A 25,459-nucleotide genomic window follows, 5' to 3' on the forward strand; every position below is an offset into this window, starting at 1 on the left:
ACCAAACTTATTTAAGAAGGCATATTAAATATCTAAAGCATGGAAGGGGAGGTTAGTGCTGGAACCACAAGGATCATAAAATGCTCAAATTAGGCAGGAAAACTGGTGTTGGGTCAGCTAGCAGTTCTTGCGATGTATTTAAAGAGATGTATTGCATTATAGCAAGTCATAAATATCAGAAATCTTGGCTTTGCATGCCACATACCAAACTGTGACTTAGGAGTATACAACCGCTATGGATAAGCCCAAAGAGGACAAATCTCACTTAAAATTTCACAAATAAGCCAGGATCAGGTCTGCCACTGTAATGGAATGCTAATTATAAAGAGCTATCTGTGCCATTATGCTTTGACCTTCTTTTTGTATGTGTCCCTGCCAGATTCTAAACTTGTTATCGGTAAACCCTGTGATCTTGTCCCAACAGTCGCCTCAACTCTATAGTGACGACCCTGTTCCCTAAAGGATCCCGCAGTGTAGTTCCTAAAGACATGCCTCTCAATATATTTGTTAAGATTATCCAGTTTATTGCACAGGTAAGTCTGCGATTAAATGACAGACAGATCTAAAACGAAAACCTCTATAATAACCTGCTGTTAAACCATTATACAAGACCTAATTCTCCTTTGTTGTGAAAACAGAGCATGTGTCTAAGGACAAAGGATTTAGAGTTGTTGCCGAAACAAATGTGGAATGACAGCTAGATTCCCGTCATTAATTTGCAAGACTACACATATTTAGTGTTCCTGATGCAGCATGTGTTAAAATATTTACATTTTGCATACTGCATCGTTGCATTTCCTCATTCTTTTTTTTATCTTACAGGAAAGACTTGACTTTGCAATGAAAGAAGTAATTTTTGACCTGCTGTGTGTTGGGAAACCTGCAAAAGCCTTTAGTCTTAATCCAGAAGTAAAGTATTGTCAAATTACAAACTATGTAGTAGCTTTATCTCAGTGTTATGGTACTCATATCTTGATTTCTTGTTCTGTAGAGAATGAATATTGGTCTCAGAGCATTCCTGGTTATTGCTGACAAGCTGCAGCAGAAAGATGGTGATCCCCCAATGCCGAACACAGGGGCAACGCTCCCTTCTGGAAACACACTACGAGTCAAAAAGACATTCCTGAGCAAGCCTCTTACTGAAGATGAGGCCAAAGTCATAGGTGAGTTCATCTGTTGTACTTGTAGAGAAATAATTTCAATAAAAATAAAGGCCGTTTATGGGACTAAACTGTCAGAGTATGAATGTTTTTTTGTGCTGAATAACAAAATAAATGAAAAGTGGCTTTTTTTAATGAACAGCACAGGCATTCATTTAGCAAATTTTCAAGCAAATCATTTTGCAAAAAAAAAAAAATTTTAATTGTAAAACAATAGATTTAATATTTAGAATTTAGAAAAAACGATTTGATTTTTTTTTATGTATTAATAATATTAATGCAAGAAAGATAACATGAAAACTTTTCAATCATTTAATTTAAATTATATAACAAATATGAAGATCTTCTTGAAGAAAATATTTTGTTTGCCATTTCTGCTGATTTTTTTATCTAATGCAATGACATTTTTTTTAACAGTTTTTTGTTTATTTGTGGATAATTTTGGCGAAATTGAGCTGAATAAGCTCAGACCAATTAGACTTGCGGTCAATCAGTTCCAAAACAACATACAAAGTCTGTGCTAATTTAGGGTTGCAGAGGGGTGGAACATTTCCAGAAAATTACTGAAACTTTCCAAAAGTTTCCAAAAATTCCAGAATTTTTCTTAAAGTTTCCAAAAAATACCGGTAAGTTTCCAAAATATCTGGAAAGTTTTGTAAATGTTCTGGATTTTTTTTTGCCTGTTTGCCTAGTGCTAATAAGAAAGAAAACAAGTTGTTGAAAATATTGAATTCAAGATTTGATAATAATATAGCATAGCAAGAAATTTACAGGCAAATATTTTGTAGACTGATAATTTTTGACTGTGAACACCAGGTGTAACAAGGCGGGAAATTTTTGGGAGAAAGAAAATCCTCTCTGGGTCAACATGGCCGAAACAACATGAGAGAAATGCTAGGTTTGACCAAAAACATAAAGAAGAGAAATTGTCTTCTTGGTCATATTGACTGGTATTTTCTCATTAAACTCTGTGAACATGCCAGTTTTTTAAGTGCTGCATTGTTTCAATCATCAGGAATGTCCCTCTATTACCCCCAAGTGAGGAAAGCTTTAGACAACATCCTCAGACACTTGGATAAGGAGGTTGGCCGCTGTATGCTGCTGAGTAATGCACAGATGCTGAATAAGGAACCCGAGAATATGATTACGTATGTCACACACAACACTCCGTCTCTGTATCTGGTACTCTGCACACCTGTCGGACCCATCAACCCAAATCCAACTAAGCTTGAGCTTGTCAGTGCACTGTTTGAGCTTATGTGACCTCTCTCTGTACTGACAGGGGTGAGAGGAAACCCAAGATTGACCTCTTTAGGACATGCATGGCTGCCATTCCACGCATCATTCCCGATGGCATGTCCAAGTCAGAACTCATAGACCTTTTGGCAAGGTAAGTGTGTGTATATGTTCGATGCATGGATGGGCGTGTAAGTAGGAAGCATTTGCTTTGACGAATTGCCTAATGGTCAGGTTTCCTGAAAGCTTCAGTAATAGGATCCCTCCCAGCCCCCAGCTTGAAAAAGATGTCCCAGTGCAATCTGAGTCAGGGCTGGTCTAATCAGACTTAATTCTTCTTGTTCAAGTCATTAGGTCAGCCAGCTAGTTCAGCGTAAAGTTGATCTCTCTGTGAACTTCCTCCACTGGAGCTGGAGGGACTTCTGCTTTTTAACATCTTGGAAATTATGCAGATTATTTATGAAGTTTGGTGTGCAATACTATTTTGATACGTATAGAAACATTTTAAGAACACACACACATCAAGTTACTAAAATTAAAACTAAAACCATCAAACAACGTTTTTGCTTCTTTAAATAAAATAAACATGACACCGAAATAAAAGAAAATATATTGTTTTTATTTCAGCTTGTTGTCAAGGCAATATTTGTCATTTTCTTTTAGTTGAACTTGAAGTACTAAAATAACTAAAACTAAAACTGAAATGAAAATGAATAAAAACAATATATAGACATATTTGAAATGAATAAAAATAAAAATGACAAAACTCAACAAAATTCTTAAAACTTTAACCAAAATAAAAAATAATATTGAAATAATATCAGTGATACTAAAATAATACGTTTATATACATAGAAAACATTAAATGCAGGAAAATTGTCTATTTTTATGTTTCAAATAAAAATAAAATGTCAAAATATGGGTGAAATAATGTTCCACCATCATTCAGCATAACAAATTGACTTGTGCTTTTCAGAATATATAAAAAGTGAATCACACTAAATTTTATTATATTTTGTAAAAACATTTTTACTCTGTAAAAAATGGGTATAACCTAGTGGTTTGAAGGATAGTGACAAAGATTGGTAAAAAATTTCAACTTACAGTTAATTCATTTTTTGGGGCTGCATAGTGTATTTTAATATCATCTAATGAGTATTTTAATATCATCTAATGATTCTAGTTCTAAATATGCTGACAAGATTGTTTGGTATATAAACCCCTTTTTGTCTTTGACCAATATTTAGATATTTATATAATTTTTTATATACATATATACCTTTTCCACATGTTTTTCTGTCTTTTATCTGTCAGGTTAACCATCCATATGGATGATGAACTGCGTCTGATAGCCCAGAATTCCCTGCAGAGTCTGCTGGTGGACTTCTCAGATTGGCGGGAGGAAGTGCTCCTGGGCTATTGCAGCTTCCTGCTCCGAGAGGTTCAGGACACACACCAAACCCTGCTGGACTCCTCACTTAAACTACTGCTTCAGTTGCTTACACAGTGGAGACTAGCACTACTAAGCACCAGCAAGACTCTGGACACATCAAAGATCTGCTCCACTGAAGTAAGTGGCAAGAAAAAACTCGTTTCAGTGTCAAATCATAAGAAGATCTCTATTATCTGAGTTGTTTCTTCTGGAGAGCAAATTAAAAATAAAATAAAATGTATAATATAAAATATTTAAAAAAGGAAATACAATTTTTAAATATATAATGTAAAATAAAATGTATTATTACATAAAAAATAATATAATATAATATAATATAATATAATATATGTTTGTGTAAATTAGTTGTTACACAGTAGCTCTGGCTCCAGGCTGCCTGCAGAACGGACGCCTCACTCCACAGTCCTGCATGCTGTTGAGGGTCTCGCTTTAGTGCTGCTGTGCTCCTGCCAGACAGGCACACGCAAAGTAGCTGTGTCCATCCTTCGAGAGGTCCGCCAAATCTTCCTCACCATCGGGCAGACTGAGGTAAGAATCGCTTGGAGCCTTACTTGATCTGATATAGGCCTTTGAGTATACATCCACTCATTTACGGTGGAATGTGGTATTTTTTCTGCACAGGAAGATGAAAGGCCCATGATAGATGTACTGGACCAGCTGAGCCCAGTGGTGCTCGAGAGCTTTGCCCACGTGGCGGTGGCTGACTCGGTGAGTGCCTCTCTGTTCGGTCCTTTGCGGTTTCGCTCACATGTGAGTCTCATTGGACTTCTACAAAGTGTCTTCTGTTCTGAGTTTATAAGAAATTCTGTTTTTCTTCTCTGGCTTGGAGTTTAGTGGATTATGTGGTGACTTACATAAATAATGATTTCGAATCACATAGATACTAGATGTCAATACTAAATTTGTACATTAAAGAGCTAAATTTAGCATAAATCCATTTTGTGTTTTGTCTATAATTCTCCAAAATTCTTCAAAAATCTTGTTATTCAACCAGTTTTCTTTCATTTTACTGTTGAGTTCTCTATAAGTGGCCACTATGATCTCTTCCCCTCCACTTCCCCGCAGGCGTCCCTCCCCGCTGGGCAGCATGCAGACCTGCAGTGGCTGGTGGAGTGGAACGGATCTCTGGTCGGCAGCCACTATGACGTGCGGAGCCCGTCTTGTGTGTGGATCTTGGCACAGTCTCTGAAGGAACCCTGGGCTCTTTGCCTCTTCAGCCTTCTGAGACAGGAGTACCTGCCCAAGCACTGTCCCACAGCGCTCAGCTACGCCTTGCCCTACGCCTTCACCCGCCTGCAGCTCCTCATGCCTTTACTCGAGCCCAGGTAAGGGATAGATAAAATGTATGGGTTTATTTGACCTTTCAAACTTTCAAGTGTTATGGTATTTTCACTTCAAAGTGGTCAGTGGTTTGATTGGTCTGCACTGTCGCTTTAATTATTGCGGGAGTCTTATAGGTTATGTAAGCATTTACATCTAGTTGATCAAGCTTTAACCTTAAAGTGCAGGAGGAGCGTTTTAAGCATTTACTCTATATCTATCTTTAAGTTTAAGCTCTTAATGGCTTCCCATAGCCACTTTTTATTATGATACTGCACTTGTTTAAGTGGTTCTGCTTCTGATACCAGACTCTGTACAGCCCTATTTGGGTTACTGTTTTTATATATACAGAACATTCATAATACAAGATAACGCAGCAAAATGTAAAATCAATATATTAATCAATCAATCAATCAAATTTTTGAGGTCAGTAATGAAAAAAATGCATTCAATTTATCAGAAGTGACAGAAAAGACATGGTTAATGTTACAAAAGAATTCTATTTCAAGTAAATGGTGTTCTTTCGAACTTCTTCTTCATCAGAAAATTTGAAAAACAATCATAGTCTCCAAAAAATATAAATCAGCATCTGTTTGTAGCATTGATAATAATTACAAATGTTTCTTAAGCACTAAATCAGCATTTTAGAATGAAGAATCATGTGACACTGAAGGCTGGAGTAATGGCTCACAATTCTGACTTTTGTTTAATATGCGTTGTTTATAATTGCGAGGTTATTAAGTCCAGTTCTGAGGGGTGTAAAAACTCATATGATCTCAGAATTGCGAGTTTATATCTTGCAATTCTGAGTTTCTTTCTCGCAATTGAGGGTTTATTATGCAATACTGACTTTATATATCACAGCTGTGAGTTTATATCACACAATTCTAAGAAAAAAGTCAGAATTGCGAGTTTGTATCACACAATTCTGAAAAAGTCCGAATTGCAAGATGTAAACTTGCAATTGCGAGAAAAAAAGTCAGAATTTGCAATTACCTTTTTTATTTTTAATTCACTGGTGGAAACGGGCTTCCAAACACGTTAAAAAATGCAACTGACACCAAACTTTTATGGTCCAAAAATCATTTAATTTATTCATTATTTAACTAGTTCTAATTTGCTTATTTTTCACTTTACATCAGTCATTCAAATGTTTTCATCTCTTAGCAACCCAGTTAACGCTAAGAAGACAAGCTCGGCTGGTTCAGCAGACACCTATGTTTCTCTTTGGAGAAACTATCTGATTCTTTGTTTTGGTGTGGCCAAACCCAGCATCATGAGCCCGGGTCATCTTCGAGCATCCACCCTTGAGATCATCACTCCCAGTACAGACAGCAACAGTAGCTATGACAACAAGGTGGGTGGGGTTTCTTATGCATCACGCACCAGTCGTGTCTACAGTCATACGCCCCAGTCAGTCATTCACTGACTTGATGGAATCATTGATTGATTCCATCAAGATCCTATTCTTATTCCTATTCTTATTCCTATTCCTATTCTTATTCTTTAGATCCTAGGCACCCCGTCTGTGGCCTGGCTTCTGAAGCAGTTGGTCCCTCTGATGCGTTCAGAAAGCATTGAGATCACAGAGTCTTTGGTGCTCGGATTTGGCCGCACAAACTCACTCGTTTTCAGGTATTATCTAGCAAATATATAAACATTTAAGATCTCTAATGATGTAACTGATGTAAACATTTAGATGAGTCAACTTCCTACAAGATGCTACATTCTCATAATAGAAAGTTCACTCATTTTTGATTACCACACATGACAACATACTGTGTTTTATTGTTTGCAGTGTGTCATGTAAGTTCAGCGAGATTCTTTCAGATAAGATATGAGCAGCATCTGATGTTCACATTCTAGTCATACCTCTTTTTTGTACTTGTCAGGGTTTTTGAATTCCTTGACTTTGATAAGGCGATGCACAAACACTGTATGCACATAAAGCATTAAAATATAGTCATGGAATAATGTTCAGTTTACTGTGCAACTACAATTGTGCTGTTACTTTTTTGTGTATTCAGATATATATATATATATATATATATATATATATATATATATATATATATATATATATAAATTTATTTATATTTATATATTTAGACTTAGTGTGAGAGCCATTTTTACTTGGCTTTTTGACACAATCTCTAAATCTAGACAAACCTTTTTCCAAAGCAGTGATCATATGCCACATTACATTAGTTATGCAATGTAATGTACTGCTTATTTCAGTTATTGGAATCATAAAAAAGTATTTATGGGAATAGAGCAATTACTGCTCTATAAAGCACCATATTGAATCTTCTTAGCCTTATTGATTTTATATTTGTTGTGTCTCGTACAGAGAGCTTATTGAGGAATTGCATCCTTTGATGAAGGAAGCTTTGGAAAGAAGACCTGAGGTCAGTTACAGTATATATAATTATACTTGTAATGTAATTTCTAGACTAAATTAATTAAATATTTTAAGTGTCTATCGTAATTTTTCTCATAATGTGTCCTCTAGAATAAAAAAAGGCGAGAGAGAAGAGATCTGCTAAGACTCCAGCTCCTCAGGATCTTTGAGCTGCTGGCTGATGCCGGTGTCATCAGTGACAGGTGAGAAGGATGTTATTATTATGGATCCTGTTCTCTGGACTCCTCCATTGCATCTCATTATGAACTTGCAGGCTAGAAAACATAAAATGATCGCCGTCTCTCTGTATCTCAGCACTAATGGAGCTCTGGAACGTGATACGCTGGCCCTGGGTGCACTCTTTCTTGAGTACGTGGACCTGACCCGGATGCTTCTGGAAGCTGAGAACGACAAAGACATGGAGATTCTCAAAGACATCCGAGCTCACTTCAGCGCCATGGTGGCCAACCTCATACAGTGTGTCCCAGGTAAAGTGGAAGACATCTCACAAACTCAGTTTACAATTAATGTGAACATGAAATCAAAATTTTGCCCATTTACTTTCTTAATACACAGTCTTGTTTGTGCACAACTCATAAATTGTCATAATATTGTTTTTCTACTTTAAATATTTATTCCTCACGTTAAATAATGACATCATACTGATGGTCATGAAGTTATATTTCGCTCTGGGAAGCGCTCCACATTTTCTTTGTTTAGGAAATGGAATTCATTGCTAGGTTACAGTGTATTCAGTCACAGGACTCCTGACGTCAGTCTTGATTTAGTATTCCCAGTGGAGACGCTGCCCAAAATAGCAGTAGATTAGATCAAGAGCCACTTCATGGGCAAATGATGAGTTGCACAGTGGCCAGTCATTTTGCCTGTTCTTTCTTATAAAAAACAAAACTAAAATCATAAGGGTTTTAAATAGTTTAGGCACTACCACAAAATATTTGGGGTTATGAAGGGGAATAATGAAGGGGTTCCTGCAGCCCAACTTGCACTGATAAAACGTGTAACTTTGGATGTAAAATTTATGTTTTTGTACATTATTTTTTTTAAATCTAATACTTCTCTTCTCTCCTTGTTTCCTTTTTTTTTCATAGTGCATCATCGCCGTTTCCTCTTCCCTCAGCAAAGCCTTCGGCACCATCTCTTCATCCTTTTCAGCCAATGGGCTGGACCATTCAGTATCATGTTCACGCCCCTGGATCGCTATAGTGACCGGAACCATCAGATTACTCGATACCAGTATTGTGCTCTTAAGGTAGTACAGACTACATTTGTATAATATAGAATTTTATATATCATTGCTTTAGATGGGTCTTCATTCAAAATAAAAACATTTTTTTATATATATATTTTTATGTATATTTTTCATAACAAATACACACAACTGTTCAAAAGTTTGGGGATACTGTATTTTATTTGATCAAAATACAGTAAAATACTAATATTGTATTCAGTGTTGCAATTGAAAAGAACTGTATTCTATTTGAATATATATTAATCAGTTAATACAGTAAAAACCTATTTATTTGATACCGTAAAACAATATTGTCTAATAATATTTCAACTGTCACATGATTTGTCAGGTGGAAAAGTCTTTACTGTCACTTTAAATTAATTGAATGCATCCTTGCTGAATAAAAGTATTAATTTCTTTAAAAATATATATATCTTACTGACCCCAAACATTAAACGGTAGTGTATGCATGTTTCAAAATGTCATAAAAATAAGAAAAAAAGCTTAATTAAAGAGGAACATTACAATAAATAATAATTAGTGCTGCCAAATGATTAATCGCGATTAATTGTATTCAAAATAAAAGTTTTTGTTTAGGTAATATATGTGTGTGTACTCTGTATATTTTATTATGTATATAACAAATTCAGTATATATTTTGAAAATATTTATGTTTATATTTATATTCAGATCATTTATATTATATATAAATATATTTAATATATAAAAATAACATATTTTTCTTAAATATATACTGTATGTGTGTGTATTTATATATACAAAATAAATATACACAGTACACATACATATATTATGTAAACAAAAACGTTTATTTTGGATGTGATTAATCGCGATTAATCGTTTGACAACACTAATAATAGTACATTTAAAATATTAAATAAATAATAAAAATACATATTTTTACAAATTTATTTATTTGGAATCTGCATATAAAAGCAATGGACTGGGGCGATGTTTCACTCTGGTTCTAATTTAAAACATTGCTTGTGTTGCTAATTCAGACCGCAGACATATCCACCACTAATTTTATCTCCAGAGGTCTACTTATAGCCCAGGAAGCGCTGTAGTCATTTACAGTGCAAGACCTCAATGTGGACACACATGCCTAAGAGACAAAAGTGGGTCCACTACGTGACTAATGAGTCCATTTGTGATGACGGAGCATGTGTGCTTTGTTTTGTCTAGGAACCCTGTACTCATAATGTCAGCTCTGTGCAAAGTGCCGACATGTAAACATATAGTTCACATCAGGTTTGTTCAGGTTAGGATTTCTGGAAAAATTACACCCATCTCAAAAGCTATTATTGTTTGTGCGTGTACGTGTAGCTTCTTGTGTTGCCGTAAACCCCTTCCCCATTATGGAAAGGCGGGTGTTGTAAGACGATCATATATAATGTTGTAGCATTTGTAAAAGGTGTGTAATTTCAAGACCCTGGCGTCATTAAAACACACAAACTTCCAGAACATGATATGAGTCCTATGAGCCTCTTCCCTGCTTCTTTGAAGTATTTTTTTTTGTTGTTGGACACGATAGGACGTGATTTCGTCAAAACAGGAAATTCCAAGTTTTGCATGAAAGCTTTGCATGAAAGAATGTTGTTTTTTCTTCCTTTCATAGGCCATGTCGACTGTGCTTTGTTGTGGCCCCGTGTTCGACAACGTAGGGCTCTCTCCTGATGGCTACCTCTATAAGTGGCTGGATAACATCCTTGGATGTCAGGATCTGCGGGTATGCGGCCAAACACTCTGAAACAACATGACCCACATTCCTCCTCAGTCGCTCCTTTAGCGTTAGCGCAAAACCAACACAACCATCTTTGAAATGATTCTCAAAGTGTGCCTTTTGACTCAGTGACTTTTCATAAGATAAGCTACTTTTCTTAGATGTCTCTCTCGCTCTCTCTTTCTCAGCTTTTTAATGAATGATATGTTGTTTTCATTGTTCTGCAAATGTTGATTCTTGAAGTAAAAGTCTGGCTTTGTGCTCTGTAGAGTTAGAAGAAGACATTACTATTCAAAAGTTTGGGATCAGGACGATTCAAATATCTTTGATACAAAGACAATAGAAAGCTCAAAAGAACAGTATTTATTTGAAGTATAAATACTGTGTAACATTATAAATGTCTTTGTGACCTGGTGTTTTGTGTCACCATTCACATCAATGGATAACATACGTGATCCTCTGATCTGATTCTCCTCAGGTGCATCAGTTGGGCTGTGAGGTTGTGGTTCTTCTGCTGGAACTTAACCCAGATCAGGTGAATCTGTTCAACTGGGCCGTGGACCGATGTTACACTGGCTCCAGCCAGCTGGCCTCTGGTTGCTTCAAAGCCATCGCCACTGTCTGTGGTAGCAGGTACGCTGGGGCCAGAAAAGCCAGAGGAAATACTGAATTTTCCAGTTTAATGCATATCAAATGATTTAAAAGTTTGAGATCAGTAAGATTTTTTTTCTCTTATATTCATCAAAAATACAGTAAAACAGTAATACTGTGAAATAATATTACACTTTAAAATATGTTTTTTTCTATTTTAACAAATTATAAATGCAATTTATTCATGTTTTTTTTTACTATTTATTTTGAGAAATAAAAAGTTCAAAAGAACAGCATTTATTTGAAACAGAAATCTTTTGTTACATTATAAGAGCATTTACAATACTTTTGATTAATTTAATGAATCCCCATTAAAAAAAAATACTAATTTCTATAAAAAAAATTAAAAAATAAATCTCACCGACCCCTAACTTTTAAATGTATTTTTATTTACTTTTTTAAATTGTAAATTTTACCTTTAGTACAGCATAACATTATACAATTTTTATATAGTATTCATATATGTGACCCTGGACCACAAAACCAGTCTTAAGTGTCAATTTCTCAAAATTGAGATTTATACTTCCGAAAGCTGAATAAATGAGCTTTCCATTGATGTATGGCTTGTTAGGATAGGATAATATTTGGCTGAGATACAACTATTTGAAAATCTGGAATCTGAGGGTGCAACAAAATCAAAATATTGAGAAAATCGCCTTTAAATTTGTCCAAATTAAGTTCTTAGCTAAGCTATACATATTACTAACCAAATATTTTGATATATTTATGGTAAGAAATGTACTAAATATCTTCATGGAACAGGATCTTTACTTAATGTCCTAATGATTTTTGGCATAAAAGAAAAATCGATCATTTTGGCCCATGCAATGTATTTTTGGCTATTGCTACAAATATACTCCGACGACTTAAGACTGGTTTTGTGCTCCAGGGTCACGTATATAAAAAAAGTTTCACCAGGCTACTTCTCTTGCCAGATTTCTTTGGCGGAGTTTGCCTGCTTTCTTTCTCATGATAATTTGTTTATGTGTATAGTGCCAAGACTAGATGTGTCTTTGGACTGAAGCCTCTCATTCACATATTTAGCAAAACCAATCTATGTGTAACTTGTTTTTATGTAGGTCTTTTGTTTTCTGTCACAGAAACTACTCCAGTGATATTGTGATTCTGCTGAACCTTGTTCTCTTCAAAGCGTCCGACACAAACAGGGAGATCTACGAGATCGCTATGCAATTAATGCAGGTCAGAGAGAGAACATTCTCTGCCAAAGAAGTGTTGCAATAATAGAAAGTGTAGTGGATTAAATAGTGTGTTTGTGTGCTAATCTGTTTGTGTGTTTTCTGGTTGAATAGATTCTAGAGGCCAAGCTGTCTGTGTATTCTAAGAGGATTGTGGAACAGAAAAGTGGTGCTATCCTGCATGGGACACATGGGCCTCTTCCGCCCTTCTACAGTCTCTCTGTAACCCAGCTTTCAAAGCAACTTGCCAAAATGTACCCTGAACTCACCCTGCCCCTTTTCTCAGGTATAAAATGGAAGGACAGCGATGAACACAGTGTGTATGTGTGTGAAAACTCCCAAAACATTTAACTGCAAAATGTGATCTCAAAGGGTTTTGTCTCTGGTTTAAATATAACGTAAGTTCTGTTGACCGCATCTGTGGCACAATGTTATTTTAATATTATGTATGTGCTACCATTGTATTTAGTAATGTTTTATTAGCTTCTAGCTTTATATTTTTAGTTTTCATTTTCTAGTTTAAGTTTAGTAGCTTTGTTCTTTTGTCATTTTTATTAGTTCTTGAAGTATGCAGTTGTTATTGATGAAGTATAACCATAACTCTTAAAGATTATACTGGAGGAGAATGGAGGAGAAATGTCTCTGTTAACCAGTCTTTCGAGTCATACTGTGATTGTGATAATCTAGTAGCCAGTTGCTGGTAGCCATTGACTTTATTTCTTTTTTCTTTTTTATCATACTATGAAAGTCAACTGCAACTGTTTGGTTACCAACATTCTTCAAAATATCCTCTTTTGTGTTTAACAGAAGAAAGAAACTCATACAGGTTTAAGAAAATTACCAAATTTTCATTTTTGGGTGAACGATCCCTTTAACATTTCATTTACCTGCCAGCAAATTTACCAAAACTTACAGAAACACCATTCATAGATATGAATGTATATTTATAAAGATTTAACTTTTTGTATCTGTCATCTCTAGAGGTGAGTCAGCGGTTTCCCACCACTCATCCAAACGGGCGTCAGGTCATGCTGACCTACCTGCTCCCTTGGCTCAGTAACATCGAGCTGGTTGATGGAGGCCTGCTGCCCACTGTCCCGAGTCCGAGCAGCTCTGGAGACAACAGGAAGGGTTACACTCACAATACGTCAGCACCTCATCTGCTCCGAGGCACAGGCTGGGGGTCACTGCAGGCCTCCTCTCTGGTCCTAAACAACCTCATGTTCATGACCGCAAAGGTATGACTGTGAATTGCTGTTACTTTAGTGTTTGCTAGACTCTAAAGCTATGGATATCAATACAGCATACTGAGTTGTGTATCTCTGTATGTGTTAGTATGGGGATGATGTCCCAGGTGCAGAAATGGAAAACGCTTGGAATGCTCTGGTCAGTAATGAATGGTGGACTAATAACCTGCGGACCACCATGCAATTCCTCATCAGCTTATGTGGAGTCAGCAGCGACACCGCTCTTCTGCCTCATGTAAGTTGTACATTTATTTATTTGATTAGATTTCGGTTTGGTGTCAGATTTATAAGATTTTATTGATAAAGCAGGTCATTTGGTTGAAGAATGAAAGTTCAGTTGTCAAATTGTTATGGTAATCTTCTATTTATGCTCAGATTAAGAAGGTGGTGATCTACCTGTGTCGCAACAACACCATTCAAACCATGGAGGAGTTGCTTTATGAACTTCAGCAGACAGATCCTGTGAACCCTGTAGTGGTGCACTGTGATAATCCTCCGTTCTACCGCTTTTCAGAAACAAGCAAAATTACCAACACCACTTCTGGTATGCATGCTAGAGAGTTTGTGTGAATATATATATATATATATATATACTGTTTGTATGTGTGTGTTTAAGTGTTACATGTATATCACATGCCACATGCTATATTAATAAATACTGTATGTCTCTAAAGGTCCACCTTCCAGCAGCAAAACTTTGGTGTGTGGCCAGGAAAACATCCCTGACACAGATGACTCGCCAATCACAAAGGAGTGTGATGACAGGTATGTGCCACAAACCACACTATTTACATATGTGCCTTAACACTCTTTCTATAAATGTAATTTTTTGCTGGGTCACGTTTGATGACAGATTGAGGATACACCCACCTTAAGCATTACAAATATAACTCATTATGATTCATCATGAAGCAGACATCTTTATCCAAAGCAGCTTGCCCTGGAGCAGCCTAAGATTAACTGTCTAAATCAAGAGCATGTTTATATTTGATACATGTATTGACAAAAGTCTTTTTTTTTTCTGTCCACCAAAGGCTGAGCAACATCTTACGAGCACACAACCGCCTGGAGTCTCGGTACAGCAGCAGTTCTGGAGGTTCCTACGATGAGGAAAAGAGTGAGTCAAGTTTATAGCTTCAACAAAGGGGCAAAACCGTTCAGGATTGATTGATATTTACTATATGCAGTGGAGGAGCTTCTGAGCAAAGTCAGGTTCAATAACTGGAACTGGAAGTCTAAAATGCTTCCCCTTTGGCCATGGATGTCGAGACAGTTCTGGCCCGAGGATGTGAAATATTATCAATAGCTTTAAAGCAGTAAAATAGTTCAGAAAGTTCTTGAATTTGAGATGATATTTCTGATAGCCTACTCAGTTAATACATTTCAGCTTGAAATAGCTTATACTTAATGGTTTTTGAGCATGATTGCATTAGACCTGAGGTATGGCAGCAATGGAGTTTGTCTGTTTACATACCACTCATGCTTTGAGGGTAAATTCCAGTTTTATTACAAGTCTCACGGATGAAAGGCATACCTGTCAAGGATTGCGTGTTGTTTTTAACATTTTTGCTTTGCCTGCAGGTGAACCACTCCCACCGTATGCCATGTGGCTTATGAGTGTTCTGGAAACCAATCAGCCGCTTCCTCTTCCCATGCCAGTTAATGGAGGCTGCTGGGCACCGCTGGTCGATTATCTACCTGAAACAGTCACCCCACGAGGACCCCTTCATAGGTCAAACTTATGTTTTTTATTTTATTTGTATTTTTTATTATTTACTTTATTTATCCATTGCATTTTTATTTGTTTTTACAAAATAAAACACATAATTTAAATAAATGTAATTATGTATTTATTTATGATGTTACAATAAAACAGCCATAAAGTAACAAAAGTAAATCTATACTTTATATTACGTAACATCTTTTTATTCAGATTTAGATTAAATGTTGAAGTCTTGTAGAGAATTACATACTAGCTTTTAAAGCGCTGTAACTTGAAACTCGTTCAAATTAATCTCTCATCATAAAACGTGATTTTTATGAATCCCACAGATTATGTAATCTTGAAATTTTAAAGCATGTCACTCTGCAGTTATCAGACAGATGGAAAATAGATGATCAGAAGCTGCAGTGCTGTTGTCAGAGTCCCTTTGACCCCCCAAAAAACATGATAACGTTACCAATGTTCTTTTTAACATCTACTTAGGAACTATGATAACAATGGCCATCATCAATGTAATGACAAACCAACATACTCCCAGTCAGTCACAGCTGTGAATATGTTCAGTTCTTTTTGAAAGGTCATTGCTGGTATGTGCTTTTTGTTCATGTACTGAAAAACCAGTGTGTTTTGTCTGGTGCAGGTGTAACATAGCGGTGATCTTCATGACGGAGCTGGTGGTGGATCACAGTGTGAAAGAGGACTGGGCCCTACACCTCCCTCTACTGCTCCATGCCTGTTTCCTGGGTCAGTAGAGCCTCTGTGCTCTGTTCTCATCACAATTTGGGGCATTTATCAGGGATTACACCATCTAGATTAAGGCTGCAATGCTTGAGTCAGGTGTTCTCAGATGAAAAGTGCTGCTTTTACTGTAGTACATGGTATTTTTTTTTATAACAAAATGGATTTTCTTTTTTCTTTTTTTTTAATCTAATCTCATCTGAACTATTGCATCCCTCAGTGTGTCTTATGACTACAACTATGTGGCTTGCTATGAGAACAATGTTGTCGGTGAAAGCAGTAGCTGCTATCTCCTGAACATGTGGACAACCCTATCTTTTTTTAGAAATATGTGAAATATTTGTATCCCTGCGGATTGAGATTCAAAACAACATTTAGGTGTTGAAAGACAAAAAAAAGTAGATATTTCCACTTATCTCTTCCATAACCCCCTTGCCCAAATGGACATAAAAAATAATGAAGTGTAAGTATAAATGTAAACCTTTAACTTTAATAATGTGGCTCTTTTTTAGGTATGGACCACTACCGCCCAGAGGTATTCGAACACTGTAAGAGGCTCCTCTTGCACCTTCTCATCACGTTATCTTGCAACAATTTCAGCCTCATTGCCTCTGTTCTGCTAAACACCAGAGATGCCAACAGCAACAAGAGCCTGACTTTCAAACCCTTCTACCAACCTGAGTTCTACACAGGTACTACACTTAATTTGTTTTTGTTTTTTTAAACATTGTGTGTGTGGTTTTTGGTAGTCAAACTTCCCATGCTAGTGCTAACAGAAGATACATTATAACACACACAAAGACTATGATACATATAACTATATAAGGTTCAAATAAGTAATTTGAAACTATGCTGCAGCTGCATTAATTTCGCAACTATGTTTTTACATAACTGTTAGACCTGGAAATGAAAGGCAAATTCAATTTTGAATGCTTTGACACATTGTGAAACTCTACATTTTATTAAATGTTGTGAAATTCTGCCTTCAATTAGACAAATTAAGCAACTTTTCATGAATCCTGTTTATCACACCCTCCTTGCATGAACACTTACTCATTGGCTTTGGTATTTGACACGTAGCTTTGGAGAGTGCAGTCATGTTGGAGGGGTGGAGGGTGAGAATGGTGAGAATTCTGTGGAGGGGTGGAGGGTGAGAATTCTTATCTGTGCAAGAACAACTTCTGGAAGTGCAGCCAAAAACAATTATGTACACAGAGCATCAAAAGGTCTGATTAGAGCATTCCTATGGACTATTTTTTATCTTTTTGCTCCAAAGGGACGATGGTCTCAATGTTTTTTATGCTGTTAAAGCATGTCCAGGCAAAGTCAAAATGATGCTGATAAGATGTCATTCGCCAGCCCCTGTCATAACAGCATAGTGATTGAAGTACTGTTATTTATTTGGCTCAATTAGGAATGTTATCACTCTTATTTGTCTTGCCCAAATATTTCAGTTGAGTAAGTTAAAATGTGGGCTCATCTTCGGAGCTCGTTCCTTCCCAAACATTTTTTCTCACCCTGCGTGTGGTGTTCAGGTGGTGTGGACTTCCTCCGGAATGGCCAAGCATCTCCGGTTCCTGATTCTGGCCTCAGTTCCTCTTCTACATCGTCCAGCCTGAGCCTCGGAGGCAGCAGCTCCAATCTTCCTCACCTGGCCCAGGAAGAGGTGGAGCAGATGGAGAGCAGCACTGAAGATGACGAGAAGAGCAGCAAACTCATTGAGTTTCTCACTACCAGGTTAAAGAACCTACAGTAACTCAAGTTTGGGATCATGTTTGTTTTTGTTTGTTAATTTTTGGAGAAATTAATACTTTTGTTCTGCAAGGACGCATAACTTGATCAAAAGTTACAGTAAAGACATTTATACGGTGGCTGAGAGAGCTCAAAGTGCTGCAACTTCAGAAAACACATGCAAATAGAAAAAGCACCAGCAAATCAAGAAAACATCTTCATAAGTTTGACAGCAGGTGGTGCAAATGCTCACAACACAAACAAATAAAGAAACACACTGCAAATGCTCACAACTCACTAAATTTTATTTGCACTGCGTTTCTTTGTTTGGTTTTGTTGTGAGCATTTGCAGCACGTGTGGTGTCAAACCGAGGAAGTTGTTTTCTTTATTTGCAGGTGTTTTATCTATTTGCAGCGCGTTGAGCTCTCTCGGCCACTGTACATATATAATGTTACAAAAGAAAAAAATGTCAGTGATTTCCACAAAAATATTAAGCAGCACGCCTGTTGTAAATATTTATAATGTTAAGAAATGATCTTGAGTGCATATTAGAATGATTTATGAAGGCTCATGTGACACTAATAGCTGCTGAAAAATCAGCTTTACCATGACAGAAATAAATGACATTTATATATATTGTGGCGGGGTGGAAGAATCATGCGACAAGGAGAGCTCAGATAAATACCCCGGAGGGTGGATTTATTAAGAAAACAGGCGGTGATCGGTGAAGGTGCGTGCTGAGGTGCTCGGGGTGCTCTCCGTGCGATTCCTTGGCACAGTGGACCGGTGCAGTGCAGAGTGCAGGCTGGGTCGCCTAGACGCTCGTTTCTGCAAAAGAGAGTGGAGAGAATGGCCATTAGTTCTCAGTCGCATTGGAGAGGTTTCTCCCTGTCTCCAGGCCTCACGCGGCTTATCTGGCCGCGGGCTGATGGGGACCAGGTGCGTCCGCTTTAGTCTTGATGAGCGGGGACAGGTGTTCCTGGTGCGTTTCCAGGGCAACGCTGATGAGAGATCGGGACGCTCGTCACAATATATATATATATATATATATATATATATATATATATATATATATTAAAATAGAAAACAGTCCTTTTATATTTGAATAATATTTCACAAATATTTTACTGTATTTTTAAACTAATATAATGCAGCCTTGGTGAGCATAAGCGACTTCTTTCAAAACACTAAAAAATCTGAACGATAGAGTTCATATCATGATAGGTACAGTAAATGCTGGGATGTTTTTATTACATTACATTTATGTTATATTGAACTTAACAAATGAAGTGTTTAAATATTAAATAATTGTAATAGGGGCCAGATAGCCTCTTACTTGTTCTTTACTGGTTATGTAACTAAAATGAAAGGTCATTTCATGTGAATATTCCAGAGCTGTTCAGGAACTGATTCAGGAAATGACACATCTGACACGTCTTACATCTGACATCTCTCAAGATGTTACAGACTTGTATGTTGCATTTCATCAGTCTACATCAGAGCGGTTCTCACTGGGGTGTTGCTTAAAAGGGCGTCCATCTGATGTTGGTGCTGGTGTTGGTTCTTTCAGGCTGTGTTCACACTGAAGACAATTCCAGATTGGTTTTCAAATCACATTTTTAAGACTGGCAACACTGTTATTTGCTTGTGATCAAGTGGATCTGTGTGTTATTTGCAGTTTTGTTATTTTCTGCCATCATCTTTGGTTGCCAAATGAAATACTGATTTCATTATTACTGGAAATATGAATAACTGGAAGTATTGAAATTATTATTATGGTGTTAACAGCTATGGTCAACAGAGAAAAACAGTCAGGTTTGAATTGGATTTGAAAGAACTAGATTTGAGCTGCTAGCGTGAACAAGTTTTTACAGTATGTACAGAACAACTTTTTTCTTTTTTGTCACTTAAATATTAATTCAAACTACAGTAGTCAATGTTTGAAGTGGATCAAAACCTTTCATCAAAGTTGTCCTAAAACCAAAACAATACCCGTTCTTGTCTTAGGACAACTTTGATTAACTTTTTTGATCCATTTCAAATGTTGACTACTGTATTTCTCGCCTTATCTTTAAAAGGTTTCATGCATGTTCATCATGCATGTTTAAAATATTTAATGTACAGCAACTGATTAGTTGGTTTATTTTAAGTTTTGATTGAGCAAAGTTCAATCAAAACTTAAGAAACAGCAACACATTTGGTGGTTTGCAGGGAAATAGCATCTTTTGGCCTAGTCTGCCATCTAGTGGCAGTTTTGGCTACAAGCAGGTAATATTCAAACATATTGCACTGCTGTCAAGGCAAAAGCAGCTTTTCCTGTTATTAACAATTTATACTGCATATGTAAGAGATCATATAAATAATCGTCTGGTTTGTTTAGACCTTTTGGACCATTGTGGAGCCATGAAGACATCACTCCTAAGAATCAACACTCCAAGAGCACCGAACAGCTCACCAACTTCCTGAGACATGTAGTGTCTGTGTTCAAAGAGTCCAAATCAGGTAAGCCACATTTGTCCTAAGTCATTCCAGTGTTTGTCTATATTAATAGGGTGCAGCTTGTGACATTTATCTTATATTAATTTATATCCCTTTGTAGACATTCGGCTTGAGCAACAGTTGTGTGAAGTGGCGTTGCAAATGGCTCTGTGCAGCTCCTCCAGACATTACGCTGGACGTTCCTTCCAGGTGTTCAGAGCTCTGCGGCAGCCCCTTTCAGCGCTCGCCGTGTCCGACTTGCTTTCACGCTTGGTGGAGGTGGTCGGGGAGCATGGAGAGGAGGTTCAGGTGAGCTTCTATTTCTGTAATGACTGTTCTGACTGATTCGGTAAGTGAATAAACTGTACCTGCTCCGCAGGGTTATGTAATGGAGCTTCTCCTCACACTTGAGTCAGTGGTGGATAATCTAGCTGAGTGCCTGAAGAACAATGACTTCTTTGTTATACTACGGTAAGTTCCCGCCACACAACATTACTTCTGTCAGGACCACTATTGCCAAAATGATTGACATACATACAAAATGATAAGCATACAGTTTGGTTTGGCGGTATGGTTCTGTTCTGGGCAAAAACTCCCGGCCCATCCATGCAGCCTGTCATGAATGAGCAGAGAGAACAGCAATAGGGTAAACAGAACAGAACAAAGCAGATATCATTAATGTACTTAATGATATTTAAGTGTAACATATCTATATCAGAAAGCCAAGTCCTGACTGTGGTGAAAGGAGGAGCTGGGGATGGAGGAGGGTAATTTGCTCCTGAGCTAGGAAAAAGCTGCTGAATAATACTGCCAATGCAGGCTTGACTCACGAGACCTGCCAGAACCAACACTATATGCTTGATTTACGTAAAGCTGGATAAATTAAATAATAAGAAATAAGTCAGAATATATATTTATATATATTTTTAAATGGACAGAAGGCTTGTAGTCGTTTGTGTACAATATGTTTCTCAATAAGTTTTGATAATAAATGTTGATTGTTTAGAAGCCTTTGCGTATGAAATGTTGCATATGAAATATGATAGAGTAGGCTTTAAGGGTTTAGAGACTTCTAACTTCAACATCAAAAGTCCAAGAGGCTTCGATGTTTGTTAATGATCAGTCTGTGTTCCTGCAGGGCATCTTCGCCAGATCTTCCATCCAGTGGCAAGTTAACACTAAACCGTAAAAGCACCAGTCAACTAGACCTGATCCCAGGATCAGGCACTACTTCTGAGCGAATACGCCACCAGCGTAGCTACTCCGTACCCAAGCGCTTCGGCGAGCCTGAGCGTTCCTCTGAGGTTCCTCGTAGCGCCACCTTGGACCGCATCCACCATCATCAGAGCAATATCTCCAAGCTCAGATCCCTGTCCTCATCATCCTCCAGAGACAACGTGGTCTCCACCGACCCAACCAACGCCAACCATCCTCGCAACCTGCTGGCCACCATCTTTTGGGCAGTGGTGTCACTCATGGAGTCGGACTTTGAGTTTGAGTACCAAATGTCCCTCAGGTTGTTAGGGAAGATGCTAGGCCATATTTCACTGGATAAGCAGGAATACAGAGAAAAGCTGGAGAAGATCCAGATCCAGCTAAAATGGAAGGAGTTCTCTGGGCTTCAGCAGCTGCTTCTGAAGGGATTCACCTCTGCAAACACTACAGAACTCACCTTGGAGATTTTTAGCCAGCTCACACCCGTCTCACGCCTACCTGTGGTGGACACCTCACAAGCCATAGGTAGACCTTTTCATTTCTACTACCAGCTAAATGTACCATTCTATCACAATTCTGCATTAATCCACCAAAATTCATGATCATTTCTCATTTTAAGTGGGATTTTGGAAACAAATGTGCTATTACCTTTCAGGTTTCCCATTGAATGTGCTCTGCCTCATCCCCCATCTTGTGTTACACTTTGACTCACCTACTCAATTCTGCAAGGACGTGGCTGAGAGAATTTCTCAGGTCTGTTTCTGCTACCTCAACCACACAATAAATGCACTTTTATAGCTAATCAGAGAATCTCCTTCACTTTTTTTTGCTAAAATTTTAATTGACAGGTTTGCCTTGAGGAAAAGAACTCCAAGCTGTCCAACCTTGCCCATGTGATGGCTCTGTACAAAACACACTCCTATACCCGTGACTGCTTCTCTTGGGTCAATGTGGTGTGCCGCTACCTGCATGAAGCATTCAGTGACAGCACACTTAGCATGGTGACTTACATGGCGGAGGTAGGAAGACGGCAAATAAAAGTTAAAAGACATTTGAAATTAATGAAAAACGTATAAACAAGACAAGAATGTGAACATACACATACTTTGTTTTGTTAACAGTTGTTGGAGAAAGGATTACCCAGCATGCAGCAAACTCTTTTGCAAATCATCTACAGTCTACTGAGTCACATGGACCTGAGTGGTATTCAAGCCAAACTCTTCAACATGGAGGTTTTAACAACCATAGAGAAGTTTGTTCAGGTGTGACTCCTTTATCACATCACATACAGAATTTATAGAATGTTCCACAACTTTAAAATGTAGTCATTTACATATGCTAATGACCTACAATGCAATGTTATTTTATATACTATTATATTAAATAGTATATTTTATTTCCTATAGTAAATATTTTGAATTAGCATTTTCAGTTATCATTTAAATTCAATTTTTTATTTGTGCTTTGATAATTATTCACCTTTGATCATTTTAATGCAGCTTTTTTATTTCAGTTAGTTGCCAAAGCAACATTTATTTTTAAGCTTAAGTTTTTCAATTAATATTTTGTAAAGAGCAGTCCACTGAAGGCGTAGTGAGAACCAAAGTGCAGTTTATTTACATGAAATCCAAACAGACGAAGACTTGACATGAAACAGGCGTGGCGTAGACAAACTAGACTCACCGACAGCAGGCTACAACAAGAACTAAAAGGCAAAAGACATGGCTACTTATAAAACAATGAGGGGTCACATGACATGAGCAAACCAATGAAGACATGACACAATGAACGAGAGAACCAAACAGAACATGACACATAGAACAAGGAAACCAATAGCAAAGAAACATGAGGGCAAGGGAAGCATGACAAACAGGAGCTGAGACTAAATGTCAAAATAAAGAGACATGAAAACAAGAACATGAAACAAAACCCAAAAAGTCCAGCAGGGTGGTGGAGCAGAGGCAGAATTGGGGGAGGGATGGAGGGCCAGGCCCATCAAGGGGAACAGGACCTGGAGCGTGGAGCAAAGGCGGGCCTGGAGCATGGGGCAATGGCGGAACAGGGAGCCATGGCGGAGCAGGCAGAGCAGGGGTCTCAGTGGCCGTGACTAGACAGACCGTGAGTTCAGGAACGGCCTCCGTGGCCGTGACAGGACAGACCATGAGTTCATGAGTGGGCGCCACCACCTCGGGAGGTTCTGCAGAGGAAGCCGCCACCTCTGGTGGTACTGCAGTGGACGCCGCCTCCTCGAGGCACCGGAGCAGACTCGTGGACAGGAGAGGCCTCAGGAGTGCAGTGTGCGGCCCACACGCACAGTTGCGACCGCCATTACAGGAAGGGCATCAGAGGGTGGCAGGACCTCGAAGATGGTAGGGCTTGAGAGCGCTGATGCCACCGGGATGTCTGCAGGGCATGTGACCGTAGAGACCACTGGGATGTCAGCCGCTCGCACTGACATCAGTGGTGGGTCCAACACGCTAGCTAGGAGTCTTTTAAATCCAGGCCCAAGCTCCACATTCGCACGGCGGCCATGTTGTGAAGAATCTCTTGAGTGGCCAGCATGATGCGAGCAGGCCCTGGGGTAGCAAACATGTTAGCAGACTCTGGATTGGCAGACATGTGATCAGGCTGTGACTTGGTAGACATGACATGATTAAATTTTGACTTAACTGGCATGCGAGCAGGTCCTGGAGTAGCAGGTATGACGTTAGCAGGCCTTGGCGTGGCAGACATGACGTGAGAGAGCTTGAGAGTAGCGGGTACAGAACAGTTGCAGGGCTCCTCATCCGCAATTCCCACAGTAAGTGGTGAACCAGCCAGTAACAAAGCATAGTCAATATATCGCTCAAGAGTCCAGTGAGGGGTATGTCGAGGCATGAGGTAATTACGAGAATCATTAAGTCCATGTTGAAAAATGTCCTTTAAAGCCACATCCTTAAAATCCACCAAATGGCAGAGTCCACAAAAGTCGGCAACATAGTCGCCTATGGCCCTGTCACCTTGACGAAAGCAGAGGCGGCTAATTGCTGGGTCCATGGTGCGGTCGTGTATTCTGTAAAGAGCAGTCCACTGAAGGCGAGCATAGTGAGAACCCTAGTGCAGTTCATTTACAAACATGAAATCCAAAATCCAAACAGACTAAGACTTGACTTGGCTTGAAACAGACTTGGCATGTACAGACTTGGCAAACAAACTAACAAACAGCAGGTTACAACATTAATACACAACAAGAACTAAAGGCAAAGACATGGCTACTTATAATAAACAATGAGGGTCACATGACATGAGCTAACCAATGAAGACATGACACAATGAACAAGAGAACCAATCAGAACATGACACATAGAACAATGAAGTCAATAGCAAAAAAACATGAGGGCAAGGGAAGCATGACACAAAAAGGAACTGAGACTAACCTTTAAAATAAAAGACAAGAACATGAAACAAAACCCAAAACAGACCTTTTCATTTTATTTCAAATTTGTTATATTTTATTTTAATGTATTTTATATATGAAAACCGTTTTTAATAGTTCAAGTTTGTTAACAATACCAAGACTGCTACAGTGCATTCCAAAAAATAGTTGTAAATGGTAATTTGCAGTGTATATTGAATGTGATGAAATAAAAAGACTGTACTGCAAGACAATCTTAACTGAAATATAGCTAAATGAATCAGAATCCAATTCAGAATCAAGAACTTGTGAATCTGAATCAAACTGAAATCGAAATCTAATTGTTAAAGGGAACACAACATAAAGATGTAATTAATCAGAAATCATTTTACACTCTTGAGCTTTTCACAAAATATTTATTATGAGCGCTTCTAAAATTATCCTCAATGTTCGCATCTAACCAGTAATACCACTGGTTTTCCATCTCTCATCCCTTCCTTCGAAGGAAGAAAAAAAGTAAAA

The 25,459-nt window shown here is 37.9% G+C and overlaps 1 protein-coding gene across 1 annotated transcript in view; it reads left to right on the forward strand.

Annotated features, from left to right (window-relative positions):
- The window catches only part of LOC306851858 (protein furry homolog), a 60,541-nt gene that overhangs the window by 19,005 nt on the left and 16,077 nt on the right, over positions 1-25,459 (forward strand). The window contains exons 13-47 of the mRNA XM_079388334.1: positions 425-533; positions 823-909; positions 992-1,163; positions 2,176-2,308; positions 2,443-2,550; positions 3,711-3,966; positions 4,195-4,377; positions 4,471-4,557; positions 4,915-5,174; positions 6,337-6,526; positions 6,680-6,804; positions 7,520-7,577; positions 7,682-7,773; positions 7,886-8,058; positions 8,680-8,840; positions 10,459-10,569; positions 11,042-11,196; positions 12,315-12,414; positions 12,525-12,696; positions 13,392-13,648; positions 13,746-13,892; positions 14,033-14,201; positions 14,332-14,422; positions 14,692-14,774; positions 15,239-15,389; positions 16,021-16,124; positions 16,631-16,810; positions 17,654-17,855; positions 20,231-20,352; positions 20,450-20,637; positions 20,708-20,799; positions 21,467-22,068; positions 22,199-22,296; positions 22,392-22,562; positions 22,665-22,805. Coding sequence (XP_079244460.1) covers positions 425-533; positions 823-909; positions 992-1,163; positions 2,176-2,308; positions 2,443-2,550; positions 3,711-3,966; positions 4,195-4,377; positions 4,471-4,557; positions 4,915-5,174; positions 6,337-6,526; positions 6,680-6,804; positions 7,520-7,577; positions 7,682-7,773; positions 7,886-8,058; positions 8,680-8,840; positions 10,459-10,569; positions 11,042-11,196; positions 12,315-12,414; positions 12,525-12,696; positions 13,392-13,648; positions 13,746-13,892; positions 14,033-14,201; positions 14,332-14,422; positions 14,692-14,774; positions 15,239-15,389; positions 16,021-16,124; positions 16,631-16,810; positions 17,654-17,855; positions 20,231-20,352; positions 20,450-20,637; positions 20,708-20,799; positions 21,467-22,068; positions 22,199-22,296; positions 22,392-22,562; positions 22,665-22,805 — 5,530 coding nt within the window. The remainder of the gene's footprint in view (positions 1-424; positions 534-822; positions 910-991; positions 1,164-2,175; positions 2,309-2,442; positions 2,551-3,710; positions 3,967-4,194; positions 4,378-4,470; positions 4,558-4,914; positions 5,175-6,336; positions 6,527-6,679; positions 6,805-7,519; positions 7,578-7,681; positions 7,774-7,885; positions 8,059-8,679; positions 8,841-10,458; positions 10,570-11,041; positions 11,197-12,314; positions 12,415-12,524; positions 12,697-13,391; positions 13,649-13,745; positions 13,893-14,032; positions 14,202-14,331; positions 14,423-14,691; positions 14,775-15,238; positions 15,390-16,020; positions 16,125-16,630; positions 16,811-17,653; positions 17,856-20,230; positions 20,353-20,449; positions 20,638-20,707; positions 20,800-21,466; positions 22,069-22,198; positions 22,297-22,391; positions 22,563-22,664; positions 22,806-25,459) is intronic.

This window comes from Barbus barbus, assembly GCF_936440315.1.
Source record: "Barbus barbus genome assembly, chromosome: 31".
In the NCBI taxonomy this organism is placed as follows: Eukaryota; Metazoa; Chordata; class Actinopteri; order Cypriniformes; family Cyprinidae; genus Barbus; species Barbus barbus.